Source organism: Sceloporus undulatus, chromosome 7, assembly GCF_019175285.1.
Source record: "Sceloporus undulatus isolate JIND9_A2432 ecotype Alabama chromosome 7, SceUnd_v1.1, whole genome shotgun sequence".
Lineage (NCBI taxonomy): Eukaryota > Metazoa > Chordata > Lepidosauria > Squamata > Phrynosomatidae > Sceloporus > Sceloporus undulatus.
In genome coordinates, this window is record NC_056528.1 from 12,830,298 (window position 1) to 12,852,148 (window position 21,851).

Below are 21,851 nucleotides of genomic sequence, written 5' to 3' on the forward strand. Positions count from 1 at the left end.
TAGTCCCAGGCATACTGGAGATAGTGTAAATCAAGCAAACCCATTGTTTCCCAAGGAAGTTGACCATAAAGTTGCTGGAAGACCTCCAGATGTCTAGAAAGACCATTTTTTCCAGACATGGGTAAAGTGAAATTGCGGGTAACAGCCCCACAGATATGGAAGCCATACTATCATTCATATTAGAAAAGCTTGTTTAAAATTTTCATTGTTATTTTTTTCTCATGCCCACTAAATTAGTTTCATTAATCCCATCGTGTCATTTGTTAGATGCTTAAAACTAATGCAACAAACTTGTTTTCATTATTGCAGGTTCTTTCATGTATGCTTGAAATAGAGGACACTGTCTTACACTAGACCAGACTGTTTGTTCATCCGATCTAGTATTGCCCCCTTGCCAGTATCTTTGGGCAAAGACGAGGCTTTCCAAGCCATTTCCTGATCCTTTTTATAACTGCATTGCTAGGGATTCTGTCTAGGAACTTCTGTGTACAAGGGATGTGTCTGATCGGGTTTTTGTACTATTAATGTGTTCTTATGTGTCCTTTTGTGTCTTTTGTTAAAGAGCAGCGGGGCTGTTCTTAAGGAAATGTCGGGTTAGGTTTCTTGACATATTCATGCTTCAGAGTTAGATATGACACATGTGTTGTTGTATCCATAGATAGTAACAGGGTTTTAATTTTGTGCACTTGCGTCAGATTAAAAATTAATGCACACACCTCATATCACGAGCAAAAACAACACTCATGCAGTCCAATAATGGAATCTCCATGCATACATTTTTAAAAAAAAATCCTATTCAGAGCCAATGCATTGCAATATTCAGTGTGTTAACGCCATTCTACGTTATGGCTCTACCATTCCCATGTGGTTTTAGTGCAGATGGTGCAGGTTGGAGGCACATTACAAGGCTGACAAGACAGGTCAGGTGCATCTTGCAGATGCCTTTAATTGGCTCTCTTCCGCAATGTAAAGTATTCAGGCAGACAAGCCATCTCTTTTCTTCATCTTTCAAATAGATATTTTCCCTACTTACCAGTAAGATACTGAGAAATATTTTGCCAGTTTGTGATCATCTATGCAACTTCTGGATGACACAATGCAGTCTGTATCACAGATGGGAAAGCTGCATTCCCATTGCCAGCGGAGAACTGGATGCACTGGTTTCTAGTCCCTTTCTTGATCTAATTAAAAGAGTTGCTGATTCCCTGTAAAGCTCTTCATGGGTTAGGAATAAAAGACCTGTTGGATCACCTTGCTCCATATAAGCCTAAGCATGCAAGCTTTGCAATCTTCAGAAGACCTAGGAATCCCAAAACTGTCACAGAGGCCCCTATACAATTTCTAAACAAACAGATTCCAAACTTACATAGTGCCTCCCTGTACTGTTGTGGATTTCAGAATCAATCCCAAAAGCAAAGTTTCAGTCCACTCTTTTTAGCACTTCTTTACCCATTCAAGAGGATATAAACATTATCATCAGATGAGCTGCCAATAACTCTTTTCTATATGCATCATATGCTACATGCATATTAAAGCTTCTTCTATACTATTGCGGATGTCTTCTAAAGGTAAACTCAGTTTTCAATAAATGTCATTCTAATGGCATCTGAACTTTAAAAGCATAGCAACAATTGCCTAAAAAATTAATGATGCATTGCAGAGGGGGGAAATGCACACAACAGAATTAATTAAGATTCAAGTCAGGCTGTTGCTTTGTTTGACTAAACAGTTTTAATGGGATTTTAGAATATTCATTGAGCCAATACCTACTCCTCTTTGCACCAGTTTGCTGCTACTTAACAATCAAATATATCCCTGCAGAAAATAATATTGATGTCGGGAGCCAAAAATAGTCTCTTCTAGACTTCATTTGGTTTATTTTGTTTTTTAAATAGTGGGCTAATAAGCTGTAATTGCTTTGAACTGAGTCAAGCATGACTTGAATGTCCTGTGGCCTAGCGTCTACTATGCTTATGGTAAAGCCAGCAAGGAAGCAGCTGTTCAGTTGCTAGCTCTTGTCCCCTTTACCTCTCTGCCTGGCGGATGAACTTTGCACTTACTTTAGTGTCCAGTAGCTGCAGTTAGCTGTGAGACAGGAGCTGCTGGTCATATTTGCAGGCAGAGCGGAGTACACATACGCCATACGCAAACCTCCACACATTGCCCTGGAGGTGGAAAATATGATCCAGCACACCAGTTGCTCATAAGCAAATGAATACCTTTGGTTTCAGATCGTCCAAATCCACGGAGCTTAGATTTAGGGAGGTTAGGGGTATGTGAAATTGGTTATGCGTGCAACGATTGGCAAAATGTTAACCGTAGCCTTCTGTACTGTACGGGCCTCACAGTTTTTGTTGCTTTGCAAAGGGTCAGGGCATTTAAAATATAACTGGAATGTTTCACAAGGCTTGGTTAGAAGATGAGCATTGTGGTTCATGCATTTGCAGCGTGGTAAAAAACCTTGCATGTTGGCTGTTGGAAGGCAGAATTTGCAGCTCTGTTGTGTGACAGCTCAGGTCTGCTTAGCCAACACCAGAAATACCTCTCCTTTGTTTCTCTGTCCCCATCCAGGCTAGTCCATGCACATGGCACTTGGCTCCCAGGTATGTTTCTTGGTGCCAGAACACCAGTGTACTCTACAGCCACTTTCTATAGCCATAGACAGCTTTGGTGGCAGGGAGTGGGATCTTGTGCCTTTTCTTTCTTTCTACTGGCAGTGGCAGCCCACCCACTCAGTGAAGCACATGCCCTGCGAATATCATATTTGTTTTGAAGTTTTTCTGTAAAAATCGCTGGGAAATGACCTGTCCTAATCAGTAGGGAGGGTTTTTTGGCATGTTTTGGGTTGACCTGGGTTTGCTCCTTTGTTTGCGTTGTAATTTAGCATCCTCTCTTTGGCTCTGTTGCTTTAATTAGGTCTGATAGGTTGTGATAGTAAATGCAAATCTAGGTCATTGCATATGTAAATGTGCAGCTGTACTCTTGGCGGATGCCAGAGTCTATCAGCCGAGGTGTCCAGTCGTCACCCGGCATTAATAGTGCTTGGCAAGCCAACTTCCTTGGTTGAGCCATATTGCATGGAGTTGGAACTGACATGCACAAAACCATGCGGTTCTGCTGCTCCGACTTGGTTTATTTCCGGCAAAGGGGCCACTAAACTAGAAAACTGTCTTTAGCAGTCATTTAAAATACTGATTTGCCTCCGGCTATTAGTATTATTCATTGCCATATTCCCAACCTTTCCTCTTAACTGTAATGTCTTGCCATGTCCGCTGTTGTGTGATCGAATTTCAAAGGAGTAAATGTTTGTGGAAGCAATTGTTCTTTGCTTTTCCTGTTTTTTCCAACCTGCCACTTCAGTTGGGTAGGATTAGCATTCTCACCATTCGCAGACGACTTGATCATTGGCTTGTTGGCAGCGCTGGGTTTCCACATTATAACAAGCCGTGTTTGCCAGAGTTGAAACCACACGATCGCTTGTTGGGATGTGCAGCCTTTTTTTGTGTGTGTGGTGTTTGGGGCACTGAGTTTGTTGTAGCTGTATAAGAAACAGCCATCGTATCTTGTTTTTCTTCTCCAGGCTCTAAGCCAGCACTGTGCTGTGTGTGATCTGCTTTAGATTAGGAAACACAACCCTTTCAGGCCCTCTCAGTCTTGGCAGTATCCAGCACAGTTGTAGATTCATAGAGAATAATGGAATTATTCAACTATATTGAAACTTATAATGCAGTTGGGTAAAGTGGGTTTTAGAGTAATGTGGAAGATTGGGTCATCTTTCAATGGGTGATTAAGAGGGGAGGAAAACTTTCAGTAAACCAAAAGTTTGGCTAATAGTACATTTGTTACTACTATTCAGAGCGTAGAGTTTTGTACCTTCTAGCCCCTGGTTCTTATTCTAAGTTTGAATATATAAATGCTCTGCTGTATTTGTTCTCTTTTACGGTCTTATTTTTAACCATTCAATATACATTCATTTCAGAGGAGGGAACTGGCAAAACCACCCCTGAGTATTCCTTGTCTAAGAAAACCCTATGAAATCCTTGGGCTCACCATAAGTTGACAGATGACATGGAGGCACATATATTCATTCAGTTCAGTTTGCTTATTAGCCTCTCTTTTCCTTAAACAGAGACACCTGACAACATACCCGTACCGTTGCACCTTGGCAGACTTTCAGATAGAAAAGAAGATTGGAAGAGGACAATTCAGTGAAGTCTACAAGGCCACTTGCCTTCTGGACAGAAAACCAGTGGCGTTAAAGAAAGTGCAGGTGAGATTTGAATAGTCAAGGCTCTGCCAGGTAAGATGGACAGTGTGTTCCCCACTGGCACAAGGGAGCATTTCCTTCTCTGGGAAGCTTTCCAGTTTAATACCATACAAACAATTGATGTCCATGGCAATAAAATGACAAAAAGGTTAAGAAAAGTTGATTTATGGAACATTTGGACTGACTTAAGTTTTGTCTCTTTTTGCATGTGATTTCTGGGGTTTTTATTATTTATTTAGGTAAAGAATGGAATAAGTACAAATCTGAAATTTGTTCTCTCTCCTCCATTCCCATTTCTGTTTGCCTGTTAAATGAGTTTGCTCAAATGCCTATTTTCTGCATTGTTTACAAGTATTTGTTAGATCTGAAGAATTGCAGGAGGCTTGGATGGGGGAAAGGCAGACAAGTCACGGTGATCCAGATAGGAGAGAAAGCAAGCTTGGGTTGCTCTAGAATTTTAATGATCTAGGATCATCCACATTTCCTGCTTGGCTTTGAACTTCTAACTTTTTTCCCCCTCCTTCAAGATATTTGAAATGATGGATGCCAAGGCTAGACAAGATTGTATTAAAGAAATAGACCTTTTGAAGGTAAGAATTTTTCCATGCCTTTGATATATTGGGAATAGGGTCGGGGCATTATCTTCCGTTGTAACCTAAGGGGAATTGTGTTCCTGCAGCTTCTCTCAGAATCAGTCTTTGATTTCACTTCTGTTTGTATTGCCCTTTAAACAACACTGTGTATCTTTATGGTGAATGAGCAGTAGCTAACCATTGTTAATGTGTTGTGTCTTGCCTTGTGCATTTTTCCATTTGAGTCACACTGTAATAAATGTCAAAGAAAAGAAAAAATGAGTTACATCTGGATAAAATTTGTCTGTAATTTGATAGATAAATAGACTAGAGAACTAGGATTAGGTATGAGTGCTATACTATCAGAGACACTTAGGCTTCTATCTAAGCGTGAGCAAGGTATAGGATATGGTGTGGTAGCTGTCTTAATGTTACAGAAGTTTGAGCAGCTTTCAGGTTGAACATTTTGTGAAACTATCTGTTAGTTTTCTGGCTCTTTTTCAGTTACCACTTAGGCCTCAGATTGGCCTAAAAATGTTAGGAATCTCCAAAGATCTCTCAGAAGCATCCTGGCTCTGAGCTACACCCAGATTTGTGCAGCCCACCTAGCAGGCTTGTAGCAGACCCCATTGAAGTGCATCTCAAAGGACTACACCAGTTCAGCTCACAGATGCTTTCACCCAGAGAGCATAGGCCTTTTTTTCTCTTTGATACTCAAAGAGTTCCCTTTCTACTTTTGACAATAGAGAGCTGAGCCGGTGTACTTTCACATTTCCTGCTTCCTCCTCCAGATGGTTGGCCTGACTTTGTATTGTGACCCTACACGAATATTAGGAATTGCTGCAGCTGTGTTGCTAGGTTAGCCATGCAATGAGATTACACCAGAGCTGCTAAGCATTCACTGCTAAGCAGATAGTGAGGAAGAGGCAAGAGATGCCAAACCAAACAAGGTGAAGATGGCTTGCAGTGCCGTGGGGTGATGATGCTGATCCCCATGCAAACTAAGGCGGGTGGAAAGAGGGAGAGAGACTCGCCCATACGGTCCAGGATGTATTCGGGCCATTCTGTCCACATGAGTTAGACTCAAGGGTGAGTGAAATCACAATGCTCAGGAAGACACGAGAATCAGGACAGTCAGTTAGAATCTCTCCCACAGAAGATGTCTAGAGGCAATTGCAGATCTTCCCATATCAAGCTCACCAAGCATGCCATATGTTAAGTTGTGAACATTGTATTAGCTGGGCTGTGAAGAGACAAATGAGAGGAGATGATATGCTGGGATAATTAGCACTTCACTTGCCTTTGCCCTTTCCATTTTCTGAAGGCCTTTTCCTTGCCTCTCCAACTTAGTTGCTTCTCTTATACAGCCTCATGTCCTTGTTTGACCAAAAGCAAGGACCTGGTCTAGATCCCTTGAGTAAAGTACACCCAACCAGTAAACCAATTTTGATTCAGTTAATTATTAATCCACTTTGATTTAGGTAATGATTCAGAGGATCTCTGTTAACTGGAACAAACATTGGGTTAAAGACTGAATGAGTGGCTTCTGTGTTCTAGGCAGAAATATAATCTAAGAAACCAGGTTCAAAATGAATTGAGGTGAGAATCGATAGGATGTTGGATTGGCCTAGAGAAGGCAGCCACCAAATTAAGGCCCACTTGCACTGCAGTATTTAATTGTTCAACTTCTAAAATATCTGGCATGAAAATCTGAGAACCCTTTTTTATAGGAACCTTGCCAAAGATTTAATTCTGTGTCTCCCGCTGTGCAGTACCTTTCCTCACAAGACCTTTTGTGGATTTGGAACCTGCCTACAAGTCCATTTCACTGCTTCACACACTTTGTTGGAAACCATTATGAATAACTGCAGAGAACCGTCCCTGCTGGTTAAACGCTTGCATGGCTGCCGCTCAAAGCATGATAAAAAGTCAGTTTGATAAATCATATTGTGTTGCGAATGCACAAGGGATCTATTAGTAAATGCTGCCCATCGGGCATTCCTTTCAAACATATCCAAGTTTTTGAATGAAAGATCCAACCAAATATGACAGATTTTGCCCAAGATGTATATCATTCAGCTCCAAAAAGCTGAACATATCACAGCAAAGATCTTAACGTCAACTTGAGAAGCAGCATTTAATGACATGATGTAGGTCAGCATTTTCTCATAATTTGGTGCAGGTGCCAGAGTTTCCCCACAGAGTCTTGGAGGGCAGAGTTGTTCAAGGTTTTGTTTAGATGCTAGGGAGGATTCGGTGAGGACTGCCTCCGTCTGTCTGTCAACACCAGCCAGTGAGATGCTCTCCATTCAATCCTACACAGCTAATAACTTGTCAAATCAATATCTGCAACTCATCTCTTGTTAATTGATAGCCCCCCTGACAATCGCTCCTTCATATGCAGACTGATTGCTTTTACAACAATATGCAAATGCTTTGCTCGGCTGTGCAAAAATCAGAGGTAGGGGAAGTATATAACTTCACTTTTGCATACTCCGTATAGTCAAGATCAGGGTCAAGCTCTACCTTGCAACCTATATTAATATAATCGATAGTTGTGAACACTTTTTCTGACCTTGTTTTCTGTTTTCGGCACAACTACAGGTATACCTCAGTTAACATAGCCTCTTAGGAAGCTTTTCCATCTCTTCCTATCTTTTAAAAATGTCTTTTCTGAAATATATTCCTTCTAACTTGGTTGGAATGGAAATGAGTGTGCATGGAAGAGCAACTGGGTACAAGTTGTGCGTAATGATATTGTGCTTGATGCATTAATCGAGCAACCCTTTGGCACTTGGAAAGCAGCTCGCTCCTCTTCCCAAGGATAGGAGGAAAGAGTGGGGCGCTTCTGTTCCTCCATAGAATAAAAGGCAATAGTCAGTAATGTAGCTCTAATCGACAGCCGGCCTGGCAGCATCGCCCCTTCCAGTTAGTGGCCGCCTGCTTTTTTGCATGCCTCTCCCTGACAGCATTGCTCTGCATATACATCAGGCATTCACTTCCATCAAACTTTTAGGCGGCATTAAAAAAATGAGAGGATGGCAGTCATCCAAGGCAGAGTGTTTATGCGCATTTACAAATAAGCTGGAGTGAAGGTTCTGTGGTTCTTTTTTCTTGTTCTTTTTCTGTCAAAAGGCAGGCATTTCAAATAACCCTCTTTCGGCACACATACACGCTCGCACTGGCATTGTTCTCATCATGCCTGTATGCAGGTATTATAAGTAAATACAGTGCTTGGAAAAAGCCTTAAATCTCAGTCGAGAGTTTGGGGGATGAGGCTTGGCTTGGAATATTGGGCTGGGGATGTGGCGTTTAGTAAAACTGGCAATATTGGGAATTGGCACTGGAGGTGAAAGGGCCTTGGGTACACAAAACAGTAAGAAGGTGCTCTTGATGAACTGTAGTCTGAAAGCAGTTGAGCAAGAGTTAGTCCTCATGGGGTAAATTCAGAAGGAGAGAATTAGGAACAAATGGTTTTGATTATGCTGCTTACATGCAAGTACAACTTAGTGCAGCTCACAGTAAGATAACTATAAAAATGTAATCAAAAATGCCACTGTGTCATTGTTTAAATAATGTTTCACTCATTGTATTATCAATAACACACTTATCAGTATCAGCATCAGCTGTGAAGACATACTGACATACCAATAAACAATTCAACAATAAAATAAGCATTTCCAGTTGTTTGTTGCACATGCAACTGTAGCCCCACTGCTATGTAGCAATTTGGATAAATTAGGATATATGAAATTAGGATTAAAAAGTATCTTACGTGTCTGCTTTAAACCCACGAATTTAGTTGAGAAATGCATGATGTTCGATGGTTATTGTATTGTTCCACATTCTAGAAAGGATTTTTCCATTATTTTAATATACATGCGTGACACATTTAAGATTTATTATGGGTAATTTATTTTCTGGAGTGAAGAATGGCAAAGACAGGTTGCAAAGATAAAAGCAGGATCCAGGTACAATTTAGCAAGGAAAGTATTGACAAGAATATAGTAAATGCTGTATTCTTTTGTGTACATGCTTTGCAAGGGTATTTACTTTCTCTGATCTCCCGGTCAAGCATTTTCTGACATACTTGTGAAAGGTACAGCCTTAAACTATGGAGTCCCCTCTCCCCACAAGCCAAAATGTCCAAAATGCCCACACGGGAGTCCCATGAATATTAATCCGACTGTCCAAGCAGCATGAAAGAGAGGCATATCCCTTCCAGCATGGTGACAGAAAGTAGTGATTAACCTGATTGATCGTAAAGGCATCTATGTCAGCTCAGTAATCCGTGAAAAAGGCACGTAAGAGCTGCATTTGTTTGCCAGATGCAACCATGGATTCTCCTTCCTTCCATTGTTTGACCCCCAATTTACTGATGTTGGATTTGTGGTAAGCATGAAGAGAGAAAAATGTAGTTGAAAAAGAGAAATGGAATAACATATTGTGTGAGTTCCATGGCAGATAAGTGTGTGGTCTTTCTTCTCCTCTGGAGCTGGACTTATTTTTGTAAGCCATGTTTGCAATTGGATAGAGCCATGGTGTCTAGCGCACAACTTTGTTTCCTCTCTCACACGTGTGTGTGTGTGTATGTTAACAGTACATACTACATGTGAAGTCGAAGGCTTTTATGACCAGCATCCATAGTTTTTTGTGGGGATCTCGGGCTATGTGGCCGTGTTCTGGAAGAGTTTATACCTGACATTTCACCAGCTTCTGTGGCTGGCATCTTCAGGAATAAGCTCTTCCAGAACATGGCCACATATCCTGAAAAACCAAAAAAAAAAATACACTACATTCTACAGTTTGATAGTTCAAAGGTGAGCTACTTAGAAAAGCATCCTATGTTCAATAAAGGTTTGGAAACACTTCAGGAATAGAGAATTTGTTTCATTGCAGTGTGAGAATGCCCCTGACTACCAGCTTGGAAAAACATTTTTTGGTAACTCCAAAATCCCAAACATTAACAACTGGAAGGGAAAGGAGCGACATTCCTAGTAGAACTGTGAAAACCCCTTTTTCTTGAAAAAATAAAGGCCTGCAGGGATTTCTGCTGCATTGCTTACTTTTGACATTTCAAAGCAGGGTTGTCAGAGGTCTCTACCAGTCTGAACTCTTCTGAGGTCTTCTTCCAGGTAACTTGCCCTACCTGACCTGTTTCTCCATGTATCATCAAGCTGTTATTGTGCCTCCATGTGCTGTATGTTCATACCAAGATTTCCCCCCTCTCCATTGTATATTTGCAGCAATTGAACCATCCTAACATAATCAAGTATTTGGATTCATTTATTGAGGACAACGAACTCAACATTGTACTGGAACTGGCAGATGCGGGTGACCTCTCTCAGATGATTAAGGTAAGAGCAAGCTCATTCTTGTTGCTAGAAGATTATTTTTGAATGCAGAGTGGGAGTAGAGGCCACCTAAAAAACAAACTCCTGGAGCTGAATAAAAGCATCTGGTAAAATGTAATAGCCATATTATTACTTGGAGCTAATAAGAATACTGTAGTCCTCTGTAGAAGACACTTAGCCCAGACTGAGGAACGTTCTGTGTGCTGATCTTCAGCTGACAGGTACTTTTCACTGTGAAGCAGCTACTGAAAGCTTTTTCTAACTGCCTCTTGACCTCTTTGCCTCCTCAGATATAGGCCTGATATATTTTAGAGGAGCTGCTCTTTCCTTCTACTGCTCTCAAGAATCCTTGTGCGGTGGAAGTCGCTTTAGCTCAGCTGTTATCACCTGGTTTTTTAATAGTTTCTTTGACATGTTAATCTGGAGGCAGGCATCCCCCTGTGAGAACAGATGTGGCCTCTCATATTTTCCCCTGTTTTGCCACCACTGAGCTGAGATTATTGTAAATGATCATTTTAGAAGGCTTGCCACCTCCTTTTTTGCCAAATGCGGGGCCTTTCCAGATGCCGAGGAAACCCCAGCATAGTCCAGTTTGTGCCAATAATAGTATATCCCAGCCCCGTGAAAGCTCTGTAGCAGGGAGGCTAGCTCTTTCAGGCTGCATTTCTTATTTTAAATGAAATGAGTATAGACTCCAGATAGCGGCTAAATAAATGAGCACTTAAAAAAACAAAAGAGCAATACCAATTTAAAACCTTTTCTGTTTGCTGGAAGGAAAATCCTTTGTCAAGAAGACAGGGAACTGGATTGGCCCTTTGGAGCCATGGTTTGTTCACGTATCCCTTTTGAGTTGACTCCAATTTATAGCAAGCGTCTTGGCAAGATAAAAAAAAACCTTTTAATCTAGCCGCCTTGAGTCCCTATATTGGGAGGAAGGTGGGCTATAAATAAATAAAATCATTATTATCAGCATTCAGAGAAAATTTACCATTGCCTTCCTTGGGATTTGGGAAGCGTTGTTACAAGGAAGGCTGTAATACCCTGTTCCTTTAAGTGACAGAAGCTGAGAAGATCAGCTTCTAGTAACTTCTGGATTTATGCTCTGGAAAACTTCACATTTTCGACAAGGGATTAAAATTAACAATATACAGAATGTTGGTGCGTATGAAGGAATTTTCATATGGGCAGGAGAGAGAAAGAAAAAGAGGGATAACATGGCTAATAGCTTAATGGGCTCCTTATGATTATCAGCTGACCCTCAGCTCCTTCCAATGTTGCGCTTCTCAGTCACGCAAAGGCTTCCCATGGCTATAGACCTATTCATGCCTTATGGGTCCAACCTGGTGTTTCATTCTGGAAAACAACTTAATGTTGTATATCAGTGAGCATACAGGGGCAAGTCCTGTGGAATTACCCGATGAGACATAGTAGCCTGATGCATTGCTATTGCATACAGGATGGTATATCTCTTCTTGCGTCAGTTGTTAAAGTACAAGGTTCTGTTCTTCTGTCTGAGCTGTTCTCTTTGTACCTAAATAGAAATGCAAATATTTTGTAGGGAAGAACTCCCCACCTCTCTGTGCTTTTAGTGTTGTCTTTTTGGAGAACTAGAAAGAGTGACAGTAGCCATGTCCAGAAGGTGAAGTGTGGCTGAAAATCACATTTGCGCACACCCAGCATCCAGACTCCGTGTTTGCCACAGATCCACCGCCTGCATTATTTATGAGCCTTATAAAGCTTGATGCTACTGAGGGTTGCTAGCACTACAACCCACTGGAGAATTTTGGCTTTCTGTTAAATGTCAAGAAAATCTTATTGGACATGACATTTAAGAAGATTGCTAATTGTGGCCTAGCATTTTTCTCCTCTTAATACTTCCAACAAGAGTGAAGCTAGCATTGTGGAGTAAATAATGTTTTAGCTGTCTGCTGTTCTGTAGTATCTCACATATTGGGCTTGGGTTTGAAATGCCTGTGGGGTGTCACATTGCCTATATCAGGGGTGGGCAACTGTTTTTGGACTACAACTCTCATAATCAACATTGACTGTCGTGGCTAGGGCTGCTGGGAGCTATAGGCTAAAAATGTCTGGAGAGCCATAGTTTCTCACTCCTAGCCTATATCTTCCTCCTTCATGGGTTCTGCTCAAGATGGATGAGCCCCAGGAAAGCATTGCAAGACTAGTTTGGTCTCTTTTTTGGAATGTGTATGGTGACATTTTTGTAAATGCCTCCCCTTTGGCTGCCTTTTGCAAAGGAACAAATTAGGAGCCAAAGAAAAAGAGGTCCAGATCTCTGCCCAGAAATCAGGAGTACCACGTAAACAACCTAAAACAAATCAAGTGCAAGTCCTCTTGAATTTCATTCTTACAGGGATATGGACCACTGGCCAAAAGGTCTGTCACCCTCATGATTGTCAGAATTTTAAATCCTGAGAAGAAAATATATCTTGGAAATGGAAAAATGTACAAATAAGTAAAATGAATGCTGGTGTACAGTACATAATTATGTGTAGAACTGAGTATTTCATAGTATATAATTTGGGATTGTTGAAGTCGGTTGTAATTCTCCTTCAGTTCCCAAATTTTTAGCATTGCGGTAATGTAACAGGTGAGCATCTAGAAATGCAGTTTAGGCACCCAAAGAGTAAGGGCAGCCAAGGTAACCAAGGGACTGTGAACCCAGGAAAGAGAAGGGTTTTGGGTGTGAATGATTTTCATTGTTTTCCCTCTCTACAATGCTAGAAATGTCGGGTCTGAATGACAATTTGTTTTTGAGAGGCAGTGCCCTCATTTTGCCAAGCCAGTAGCTATACCCCTGGTTTAAGGTGGCGGAAGAAAGACACAAACAGGCTCATTTGTTACAGCCTTGTATATTCTAAGAGGCACTGCAGGAGAAATAAGGCAGCTTGCCTGTTTCTTGGACAATCCAATTTTGGGGACCAAGGTGCCAGTTATGCCCAAATACAGCCATACCCAACACTGTAGGAACATTATTCTAGCGTCTTCTTGGCACGCAAAAGAAATCCTTTAGTTCTTCTGAGAGCGGTGGTGATCATATTCAAGCTTTATTTATTTTTTATTCAAAGAAACCTGGCCCTTTTGTTTCTTAAGGCAAACTGCTCCAAACATTATTTTGTTTTGAGGCATTAAATATGTTCCGCAAGGTAATTAATGAGATTAATGCTAATTATAATTGGTGTCCATTCAAAAATGTCAAACCTATTTAAGCATCTTTTTCCTAATGCTGTTAATTAGTGGGTTGCGTTGGAAGTGTGTACACACAGGCAAAAGAGTTAAGCGCAAGCAGGGAGAGGCTGGACTCCTCTGGCTTGATGGTCTGGCTGGAGGACATCAGGAAGGTGGCAGCTGACAAGCCCACATTAGCCACAGCAGAGAGCTGGACGCACAAACATGGCCTCTTTGTTCATCTTGTGTTTGTTTTCTCTCCGCAGTATTTTAAAAAGCAGAAGCGGCTAATCCCAGAAAGGACGGTTTGGAAATACTTTGTGCAGTTGTGCAGTGCGGTTGAACACATGCACTCCCGCAGGGTGATGCACAGAGGTAACATTAATTCAGTCTCTTTTCACTGAATAATAGTATAATGTTCCAATTAGTAAGCGCCCACATTCAAAAACAATTATGCTGATGTTCAGCCAGTGTGTGCTTAGAGACAGTGGAGCTTGCAAGATGGATTTCTCCTTCTTGCCCGATGCCTGACTGGAAAGCGTTCACTCTGAGCTGATCAGGAGGATTATGAAGATGAGCTGCCTTCACTCGCAGTAACTGAAATTCAGCACAAGGACCGCAGCCTTCATTAGAAGGGCACTGGAGGAGTAATGTTGAGGCCATAGTGGATGTTAAGCAATGAATGTACCATCTCCTCTGAGACCTTTGACAAACCAGGCTGTGGGATCGGTCCTGGACCCGATCTCTTTTCCCCCTTTCAACTGCACAGTCCAAATGTTTTGAAAGAAAAAACACTTTGAGGAAAATACAGATTTGCAACGACAGAACAGATGCTTGTCCTGCTGCTGTTCCCAAACTTGTCATCCTCACATTTTAAGCAGACGTTTTGCAGAATCCAGCTCCTCTACTGCTCTTTCAAGATTTCTTGTGTGGTGCTGAATCAAAAAGGTTTTCCTTTCATCCCACAGTAAACAGCGCAGCAGACCCATGAGGCAGGCGGTTGTTTTTGTTTTTTCTCTTCTGCAGATGGGAAAGTGGCACTAGAGAGTACCTTCCCATAATCCCTCCTGGCTATGACATCCCTGCCGACATAACATCCAACACTTTCTCAAATTAAGAAATGGAGCTGTGGTCTTGCTGTGAACTTAACTCCCATTTTAACAATCAAGCAGCAAGAATAAAGATATGATAGTATTACTAATTCCAGTGTTGGAAGTCTGTGCAGGTGAAATGTTTCCTCTCCCCCCCTTCCAAAATGTTAAAAAGACTTTGATGGCGGGGAAGAGCTCCATCTTCAAAGCCTAGCAGCAGTCTGTTCTATCATGGTGTTAAATCTTTGATTTGTGTGTGTTGAGAAATGTTTATCCTTCCCAATAAACTTTCCTTATACTGGTATGCAAGTATGCTGAGAAATGTCATTTTTAAAAAGCAGTGACCACTGAAAGCAGTAAGATCCAGTTTATCCAAGTTCCCGACACACATGGATAGGACCTGATGGTTTATCTATGGGGAGGAGGCGGCAGACATTTTGAGCCAGCAAACTTATGGCTTTGACCTTCTCTCAGTCTATTTCTCTTTTCTGTCTTCCAGACATAAAACCAGCCAATGTCTTTATAACAGCCACTGGAGTCGTGAAGCTGGGAGATCTCGGATTGGGCCGCTTCTTTAGCTCTAAAACCACTGCTGCACATTCCTTAGGTAACTTGTGTGAAATGGTAACTTAGTTGAAGTTGTGCCCAAGGCGCAGCTGCTTTAGGTACCTTGGTGCCCGCACACATTTCAGCCCAAGGACTTTTTTGTAACACAATACTTTGGTCATAACAATAGTGATGTAATTTTGCATTTTATTAGCAATATGCAAGTCATTTTTTCTACATTATCTCTGCTTGCCAAGTTATTTATTTTTGCCTTCTAGATTAAGTAGCTTTTCAAAGAGGGATGAAAACCCCATTAGGAAAATGGATGAATGAGAAGCTGTGAAGTTTCCAATAGGAGGAAACCCTTCCTTTTCCTCCTGCAAAGTGATTTGGCTTGTCCTGTTTCGCTTACTGATTCCAAATGTATCTGTTTCTGAGGAGTTCCAAGATTCTCTTTTTCTTATAGCACTATGAGAGGAGAGACATGGTCTTTGCTTGCTCTGGAAAAAGGATTCTTGATTCTTGCAAATTCCAGAGAAAATGTCAAGGACTCTGTTTTATTGGAGAGTGTTGAGGTGAGGGGAGTATTTGTGAAGCTGGGGCATATCAAAGAAAGACCCTGTCTTCTTCGTAAAAATAGCTATCACATCATGTGTGGGCAAATGTCCAGTACTTGAATTTCATGTATTGTACTTTCAGAGAAGCATAAAATCAAGATTTAGGAGTTAGCGACCAGGTGGTGGCTAGAGAGCCAGTGTCAGGGTTTCTGATGAGAAGCTACCTAGAGCTCCCCCAAGTCCCCTTCTTCCTCAATGACTGCTGTTCTTCTCTTCCTCTTGAGAAACACCTTCCAGGCAAGAAAAACCAAAGAGTGTTGGAATGCCAAATGAATGTAAGTTCTACCTTCCATCCGGACTCCAGCTGATGTTTTTACACTGAAAGATGTACCTTGTTCAAAGGTCACTATAGCAGGTTCAAGGTCCTACTCATCATTAAGTAACTTCACTGTTTTGTTTGTTTCACAGTGGCACAGTCCTGCAGGTTTAACTTAATCTGGAGGTCTGCATTTTGATAAGAGGCGATAAGAAATGCATATGCGCAGCAGCTCTGCTTGCGATATTGGATATTTTTCTTTTTCAGTGTTGCCCTGGCAACCATCCTGAACTCTAATATCTAAGGCTGCTGACCCATGAATTGAGCGCAGGGCTTATGCAAATAGATTCACCTAATTTTTTCTCTCTTTGTATTTGCTAACATCAGACTGGCATAAAAGGGCATTAGGCAGTACCACAACTTGTCTGACAGGTGTACTCCTGGCTCTGGCAGCGCAGACGCCTCCATGTCAGAAATGGAAGCCATAATTAGAGCAAGGAACAGAATGAACGTCAAACGAATTACCCGGCAGCAGATCATATTTGTCAGGAAGGATTGCATACATAAAAATTAAGTGACAGTACATGCCGGGGTAATGAAAGAAAAATGAAAGATTTGCCCATACGCTCTTCGCCAGATACAAGCGAATGTCTTGGCTCTGCACGACAAATTACAACGCTGGATTTGGAGGCTCCTTATTTCTTCGCCGCAAGTCTGTGTTCATAAAGCAAGACAGGGTGAGGCCCACTTAAACAAATACCTGACAGCAGGCTGGCAGAATAAACTTAGGTGCACATCATTCCAGGCGCTGAGTCCTTCATGCTACTACACCCCAAGCTTTTCTCAAGCGTGGAAGGGGAGCATGTTTCTGCAGTCAGCCCAGAAACGTTGTGTCGTTGGCTCTTCGCAAGTTGTTAGAACACCCTTGGCGAATGTCTAGGCAGCATTCCACCGCCTCTACAACTTTGACCACCTGCTTCTCAGTATTGGAAGCAGAGACGCACTCCCCAGGATTACTGTCAGTTTGGCTTCAACTTACTAGAAGGCTCTCATGTTTGGACCTGTAGATGGTTGGCAAAGGATATTTCCTTGCAGGTTCTCCACAGGGATCATTTGTTCCAAAGGAACCATGCAGCACAATCCGCCTTCTCCAGCATTGTTCCTTGCTTAAAATCTCGCACACCTCTCACTACCTGTGTTCAATTTCCAACCCTTTGAGTCAGGAACTATCATTCCATCATTATTTTAGCACAAATGTGTGTCTGTATTTGCTTGGGATACTGTTAAACCTCTTAAAAGTAGCTGCATCAGCCTTGCAATCTGCTCTCGAAATATGCAGTGAGCCGTTGCTTTAGCGAAATTGCTGAAACACAGTCCAGTGCTGCAATGTTTTCTATAGTGCATTTTGTCAACCAAATGAAATCCTTCCTTTGTTTTGTTGGGAGGAGGGCTGCTGTATACATTTCTTCCCAAATGGCCAAAATTGCTGCAACTATCTTTAGGGCGGTTGGATTCTTTCTTGTGTATTTGTTCTTTTGGCAGGCAGCTGTTAGGGTCTTGTTGGCTTAGTATAAAAAGACCAAGGAGTAGGGCAGAGAGAAGATAGCGGCTTATTAAATTACAAGTGATACAGGGAGAGTGATAGGAGTGCTTTGTCCTCTCTAATATCATCCACCGTGGGGTGCGGATGGCCACTATCTTCACACTCTGCCCATGGACCTTCTAGTGGTACCTGTTCTCCTCCTCTGTTGGAAATAAAATGTTTATTAGATAGGTACATGTTGATCTGATCCTATACATTTGTTCTCATACACCTTGATGTTCTGCCACACCAGAGAGTCCTTAAGCAGACTGTAAGAGAAACCCAAAGATTTTATCTCCAGTAGCTCTGACAGATAAATAATCTTTTGAAGAGATTTGTGACAGGGGCTTCAGTACACTTCTTCTCCAGTCAATAATTCAGCAATGTTACAGGTGCTAATATAGGACATTCTGTTTTGATGGTGTATTTGATCTGATCCGCAGAAAACAGTTAATTTGCTAGTTCTTTTTAACCAGTATTGTTTTGTGCAAGGCAAGTTTAAAAGTTCCAGATGGTTAGTATGAGATTTTTTTTCTCAGCCTACATCTCAAATAGTAATTTTTCAGACCTGTATGTGATTTATTTATTTCCCCCCCCCCCCTGAAATTATACACTAAAAATTAGGCTGTTCATTTTTTTTTTAATGCCCTGAAAAGAAATATCTGTCTCTAATGAAACGAAACATAGTTTTTGAGTTCTGGAGTTTAACCGAAGATGAACTAAGATGTGTGTGACATCCTAAACTCTCGATATTTCTAAATAAGCAAGTTCCTTTGAACAGCTGGCGCTCTGCAGCAGTTCAGTACCTTGTGAACACTTTTCAAAAGCTGCAAGTGTTACAAAGTTTTGCCTTGAGAGGAGCGGAGAATGTTCTGGAATACATGGTTGCTTTAATCAGTTTTTGGCCCTTCTAGGCTTGTGTTTGTTCACTGATATAACTGGGTTTCTGTAAAGTTACAGGAAAAGAGAAGAACTTCAGGTTGTTGTCTCTTATTCAGAGATGCTTCCTGCTGTGAAGGAAAGGAAATAATCAGCTCAGAAAAGGGCTTTTCTGCCGTGTAAAACAATGGATCAAATTCTTGTGTTGTCCAGCTTCTTTATTTTCAACAGTCATAATTATGGCTTGGGTTGTTTGTCCCATTGGAGCAGGCACATTGAATCAGCAGCACTTAACATGGGAAGAAAGATCAGTTCCAAATGCATGGAATGGTGCACTTATGGAATGGCCTCCGAACTGTTGAAACAAATCGGTTGTGAACCTGTAAGCAAAACTCAACAGCCCAGGGATCCCAAGCCTACATCTTCAGCCTTAAACCTTTTCCCTCCCTCCTATGGCTGTTCCTCCACCTTCTATCCATAGCATTTTGTTTTCTCTGCCTGAGAAACTTTCTGGTTAATAGCCTCCGATTAGCCTCCTCTTGTCAAATTGGCTGATGTGATGCATTGCCGAGCCTTGGCTGATTAAATTGGAAGTCTTGTGCACTTTCCTAGAAGATGCTCATTACAAGAGATTCCCACTTACGGCTGGACAGGCCATGAAGACAATTGGACTTGTCAGTCTTTTATCTTGGTACTTACTTAAAAATTAATGCCTTTTTTAAAAAAAAAGCCCAGAGATCTGTCTGTTCATCTATTTGCTGACAACACCACCATGATGATAGGTAAAAATGTACAAGGTAGGCTTGGTAGGGCCGGATCAGGCACAAAGTGCCCACTTAATGTAACAGAGCAGCTTAATACATGGAAATCGAATGAGGAATGTGGTGTGTTCATCCATGGCATAAACTCTGTCCTCCTCCTTTGATCAAATGCCCTTTTCAAGCATTATTTTGAAAGGTGGCTTTATATCGGGCAAAGGATTCTGCGGGGCAGTCGGTAAGACTGTAGCTTTCCACAGTCATGGCTATCAACAGCAAGTGGACTGGACCGTCATACAGATGACTGAAGACTCTCCATCACCAGAGTTCAAATTTTCTTGCTGTCCTCATTGTGTACAGCCTCACCTAAGACTTAATACCCTTGAGTATGTACGGAGGAGACCTTAGCACTAAATTTTAAGTTGCATATCTTTTGAGTTCAAGAATGTGACCTCTTGTGGGCCCTTTTCATCCCTACTCTCTTTCGAAACCTCATCTCTTCTCTCTTTCAAAATCTTCAGTACAGTATATAAGAGCCTTGCTGAATCTGACCAAGGTGAGACTGGATTTCTCTGCCCACGATTGCAGGCCAAGTTCTTCAGAGACGCTCAGCAGGGAGGCGGAAAGACAAAGGCCATGTGCTGGAAGGATTTGCACAGAAATTTGCAATGTTAGAAAGAAGGGGCTAGTTGTCTTCTCCTATTTCTCTTGTTGTCAGTTTCTGGAGGGACTTACGAAGAAGAGGCAGAGATAGCAAAGTAAAGGGTATTCTTTGGGATTAGAGTCGTGGACTTAGGTTGGGCCACTGCTGGGTAGCTGGAATTGATCTTCGCTCCTCAGGTATTTTGTAGAGATGAATGAGATGTTAACAGTAAGATCAGCATGGTAACGTTAAAGTACGGCAATGCTTTGCATTTCCCATTGTACTTGGGAACATTCAGTATTCAGCATGTCGGTTTCAGTGTTGACCTGTAGGAAACCTTTGGGAAGGATTTCAAGTCGTGAATTACTTCTGCAGTAGCAGGCTTTACTTTAAAATGGGAGAAACATGCAGCCCAGAACGGTGTTATAATCAAACACTATTTCAGAAAGGCAAGTGGTAAAGCGGCCCAGTCTCTGAAGATGCCAGCCACAGATGCAGGCGAAACATCAGGAATAAATTCTTCCAGAACAGGTCCACATAGCCTGAAAAACCCACAAAAAACTATGGATGCCGGCTGTGAAAGCCTTTGCCTTCACATTGGCCCATGAATTCTCAGATAATGCCCTTCTCCAAAGTATGTGACTAAGGGGGAAAAGCGTAGCCAAGGGAAGATTGGAAAGAGCTGGCGTTCAGCCCTGTCTCCTCTTAGCATTCGGCTGTCCTGCCTTGTGTCGCTGCATGTCGTTCATTAAAAGAAGGGCTGGTTAATGAGCCCCCCCAAACCGGCTTCTGGGCTGCGCAGTCAGGGCAGGCCTGGGTCAAGGGCTGTGTTGGAAGAGACCTCTGTTGGGTATTTTATCTTGCTTGAAATGATGATGGTGGAGAGACGCAGGCAAGCATGTTAAGTAGTGTCCTCTTTTTCTTTTTCTTTTTTTAAGGTCATTTTTTTTACTCTCTTGCACAAATGAGCCAACCTCCTTGTACTGGCCTGATTCCCAACCAGAAAATGCCCTCAAAATGATGCAACTTTGCATTTGAGTGGATGGGCTTTTGACGGGGAGGAGGTTGATAATTGGTTCCTAACCACGCTGGAAGCAAATGCTAGGTAGCAGAGAAGCACAGAAGCAAGAGAAAAAGTCCTTGGTTTTGGATTACTAATAATAGGGTCTCTACTAAGGATCACCCATATACTGCTTCATGTGTTGTTCCTCCATGCTCTAGATATATTTTCTTTGTCCATCTTGAAGATCACTGTAATCTGCCATCTCCAGAAGGTCCGGTTTGGTCCAACATACCAAATGCTTTGAGTGATAGTATTGTGCTCTGACTGCCCATGTAATAAAACTGAGGCAGCTTGGCTTTGTCTGAAATAAAAGCTGTTTCCCCCTTTAAAGGACTGGCAGCCCCAACCTCTTTGGACTGTTCCTTGCCATCCCAGTCCTATAGCTGATCCTGTTCATACTTTAAATAGATGCTAGCTGGGCTTGGAGCCACAAGGCAGCACACTTAGTGGTCCTCAAAATAACCTGCTTGTTATGCAAAATGTCCCTCATTTTGGATGCAGAACCATTGAACGCAGATCCAGGGACATCCTTGGATTTGAAAAGAGATTTGAATTGGCGTTTTGCCCTTCATAAACAAAGCCGTGGTGTTCTGGTTTTAGTAGCAAATGGTGACATTCACTTTTGAGCTGTATTGCTTGCTGAATGTGCATCCAGCGGGGGACTATCCTGGGCTATGAGATGGTTTTTAAAGAAAGGCAAAAGCAGGAGTTCCGCAGACTGTACATTTGTTGTGTTGAGCTCTCCGTGGCTCTAATTTCCTACCATATAATTTCCGATCCTTAATGATTTAACTGGGTAATTGTTGTTCCCACAGTCTTTGATCCTTTGGCTTGCTTACAAATAACCACACATGGCACTTTCTAATATGTGTCGCTGTGAGCTTGTCCCATAAGCCTTGCTACAGAAGGTAATCCCCTTTTCTTTGCTTGTCTCTTGCAGTGGGAACACCCTACTATATGTCCCCCGAAAGAATACATGAAAACGGCTATAATTTTAAATCGGATATCTGGTCTTTGGGCTGCTTATTGTATGAGGT

At 41.9% G+C, this 21,851-nt stretch overlaps 1 protein-coding gene across 2 annotated transcripts in view; it reads left to right on the plus strand.

Annotated features, from left to right (window-relative positions):
• NEK6 (NIMA related kinase 6) overlaps nucleotides 1-21,851 on the plus strand; it is a 56,247-nt gene that overhangs the window by 23,535 nt on the left and 10,861 nt on the right. For both annotated transcript variants that reach the window (XM_042478428.1, XM_042478427.1), the window contains exons 3-8: nucleotides 4,130-4,270; nucleotides 4,795-4,857; nucleotides 10,086-10,196; nucleotides 13,646-13,754; nucleotides 14,970-15,077; nucleotides 21,755-21,849. In XM_042478428.1, the coding sequence (XP_042334362.1) occupies nucleotides 4,130-4,270; nucleotides 4,795-4,857; nucleotides 10,086-10,196; nucleotides 13,646-13,754; nucleotides 14,970-15,077; nucleotides 21,755-21,849 (627 nt within the window). The remainder of the gene's footprint in view (nucleotides 1-4,129; nucleotides 4,271-4,794; nucleotides 4,858-10,085; nucleotides 10,197-13,645; nucleotides 13,755-14,969; nucleotides 15,078-21,754; nucleotides 21,850-21,851) is intronic.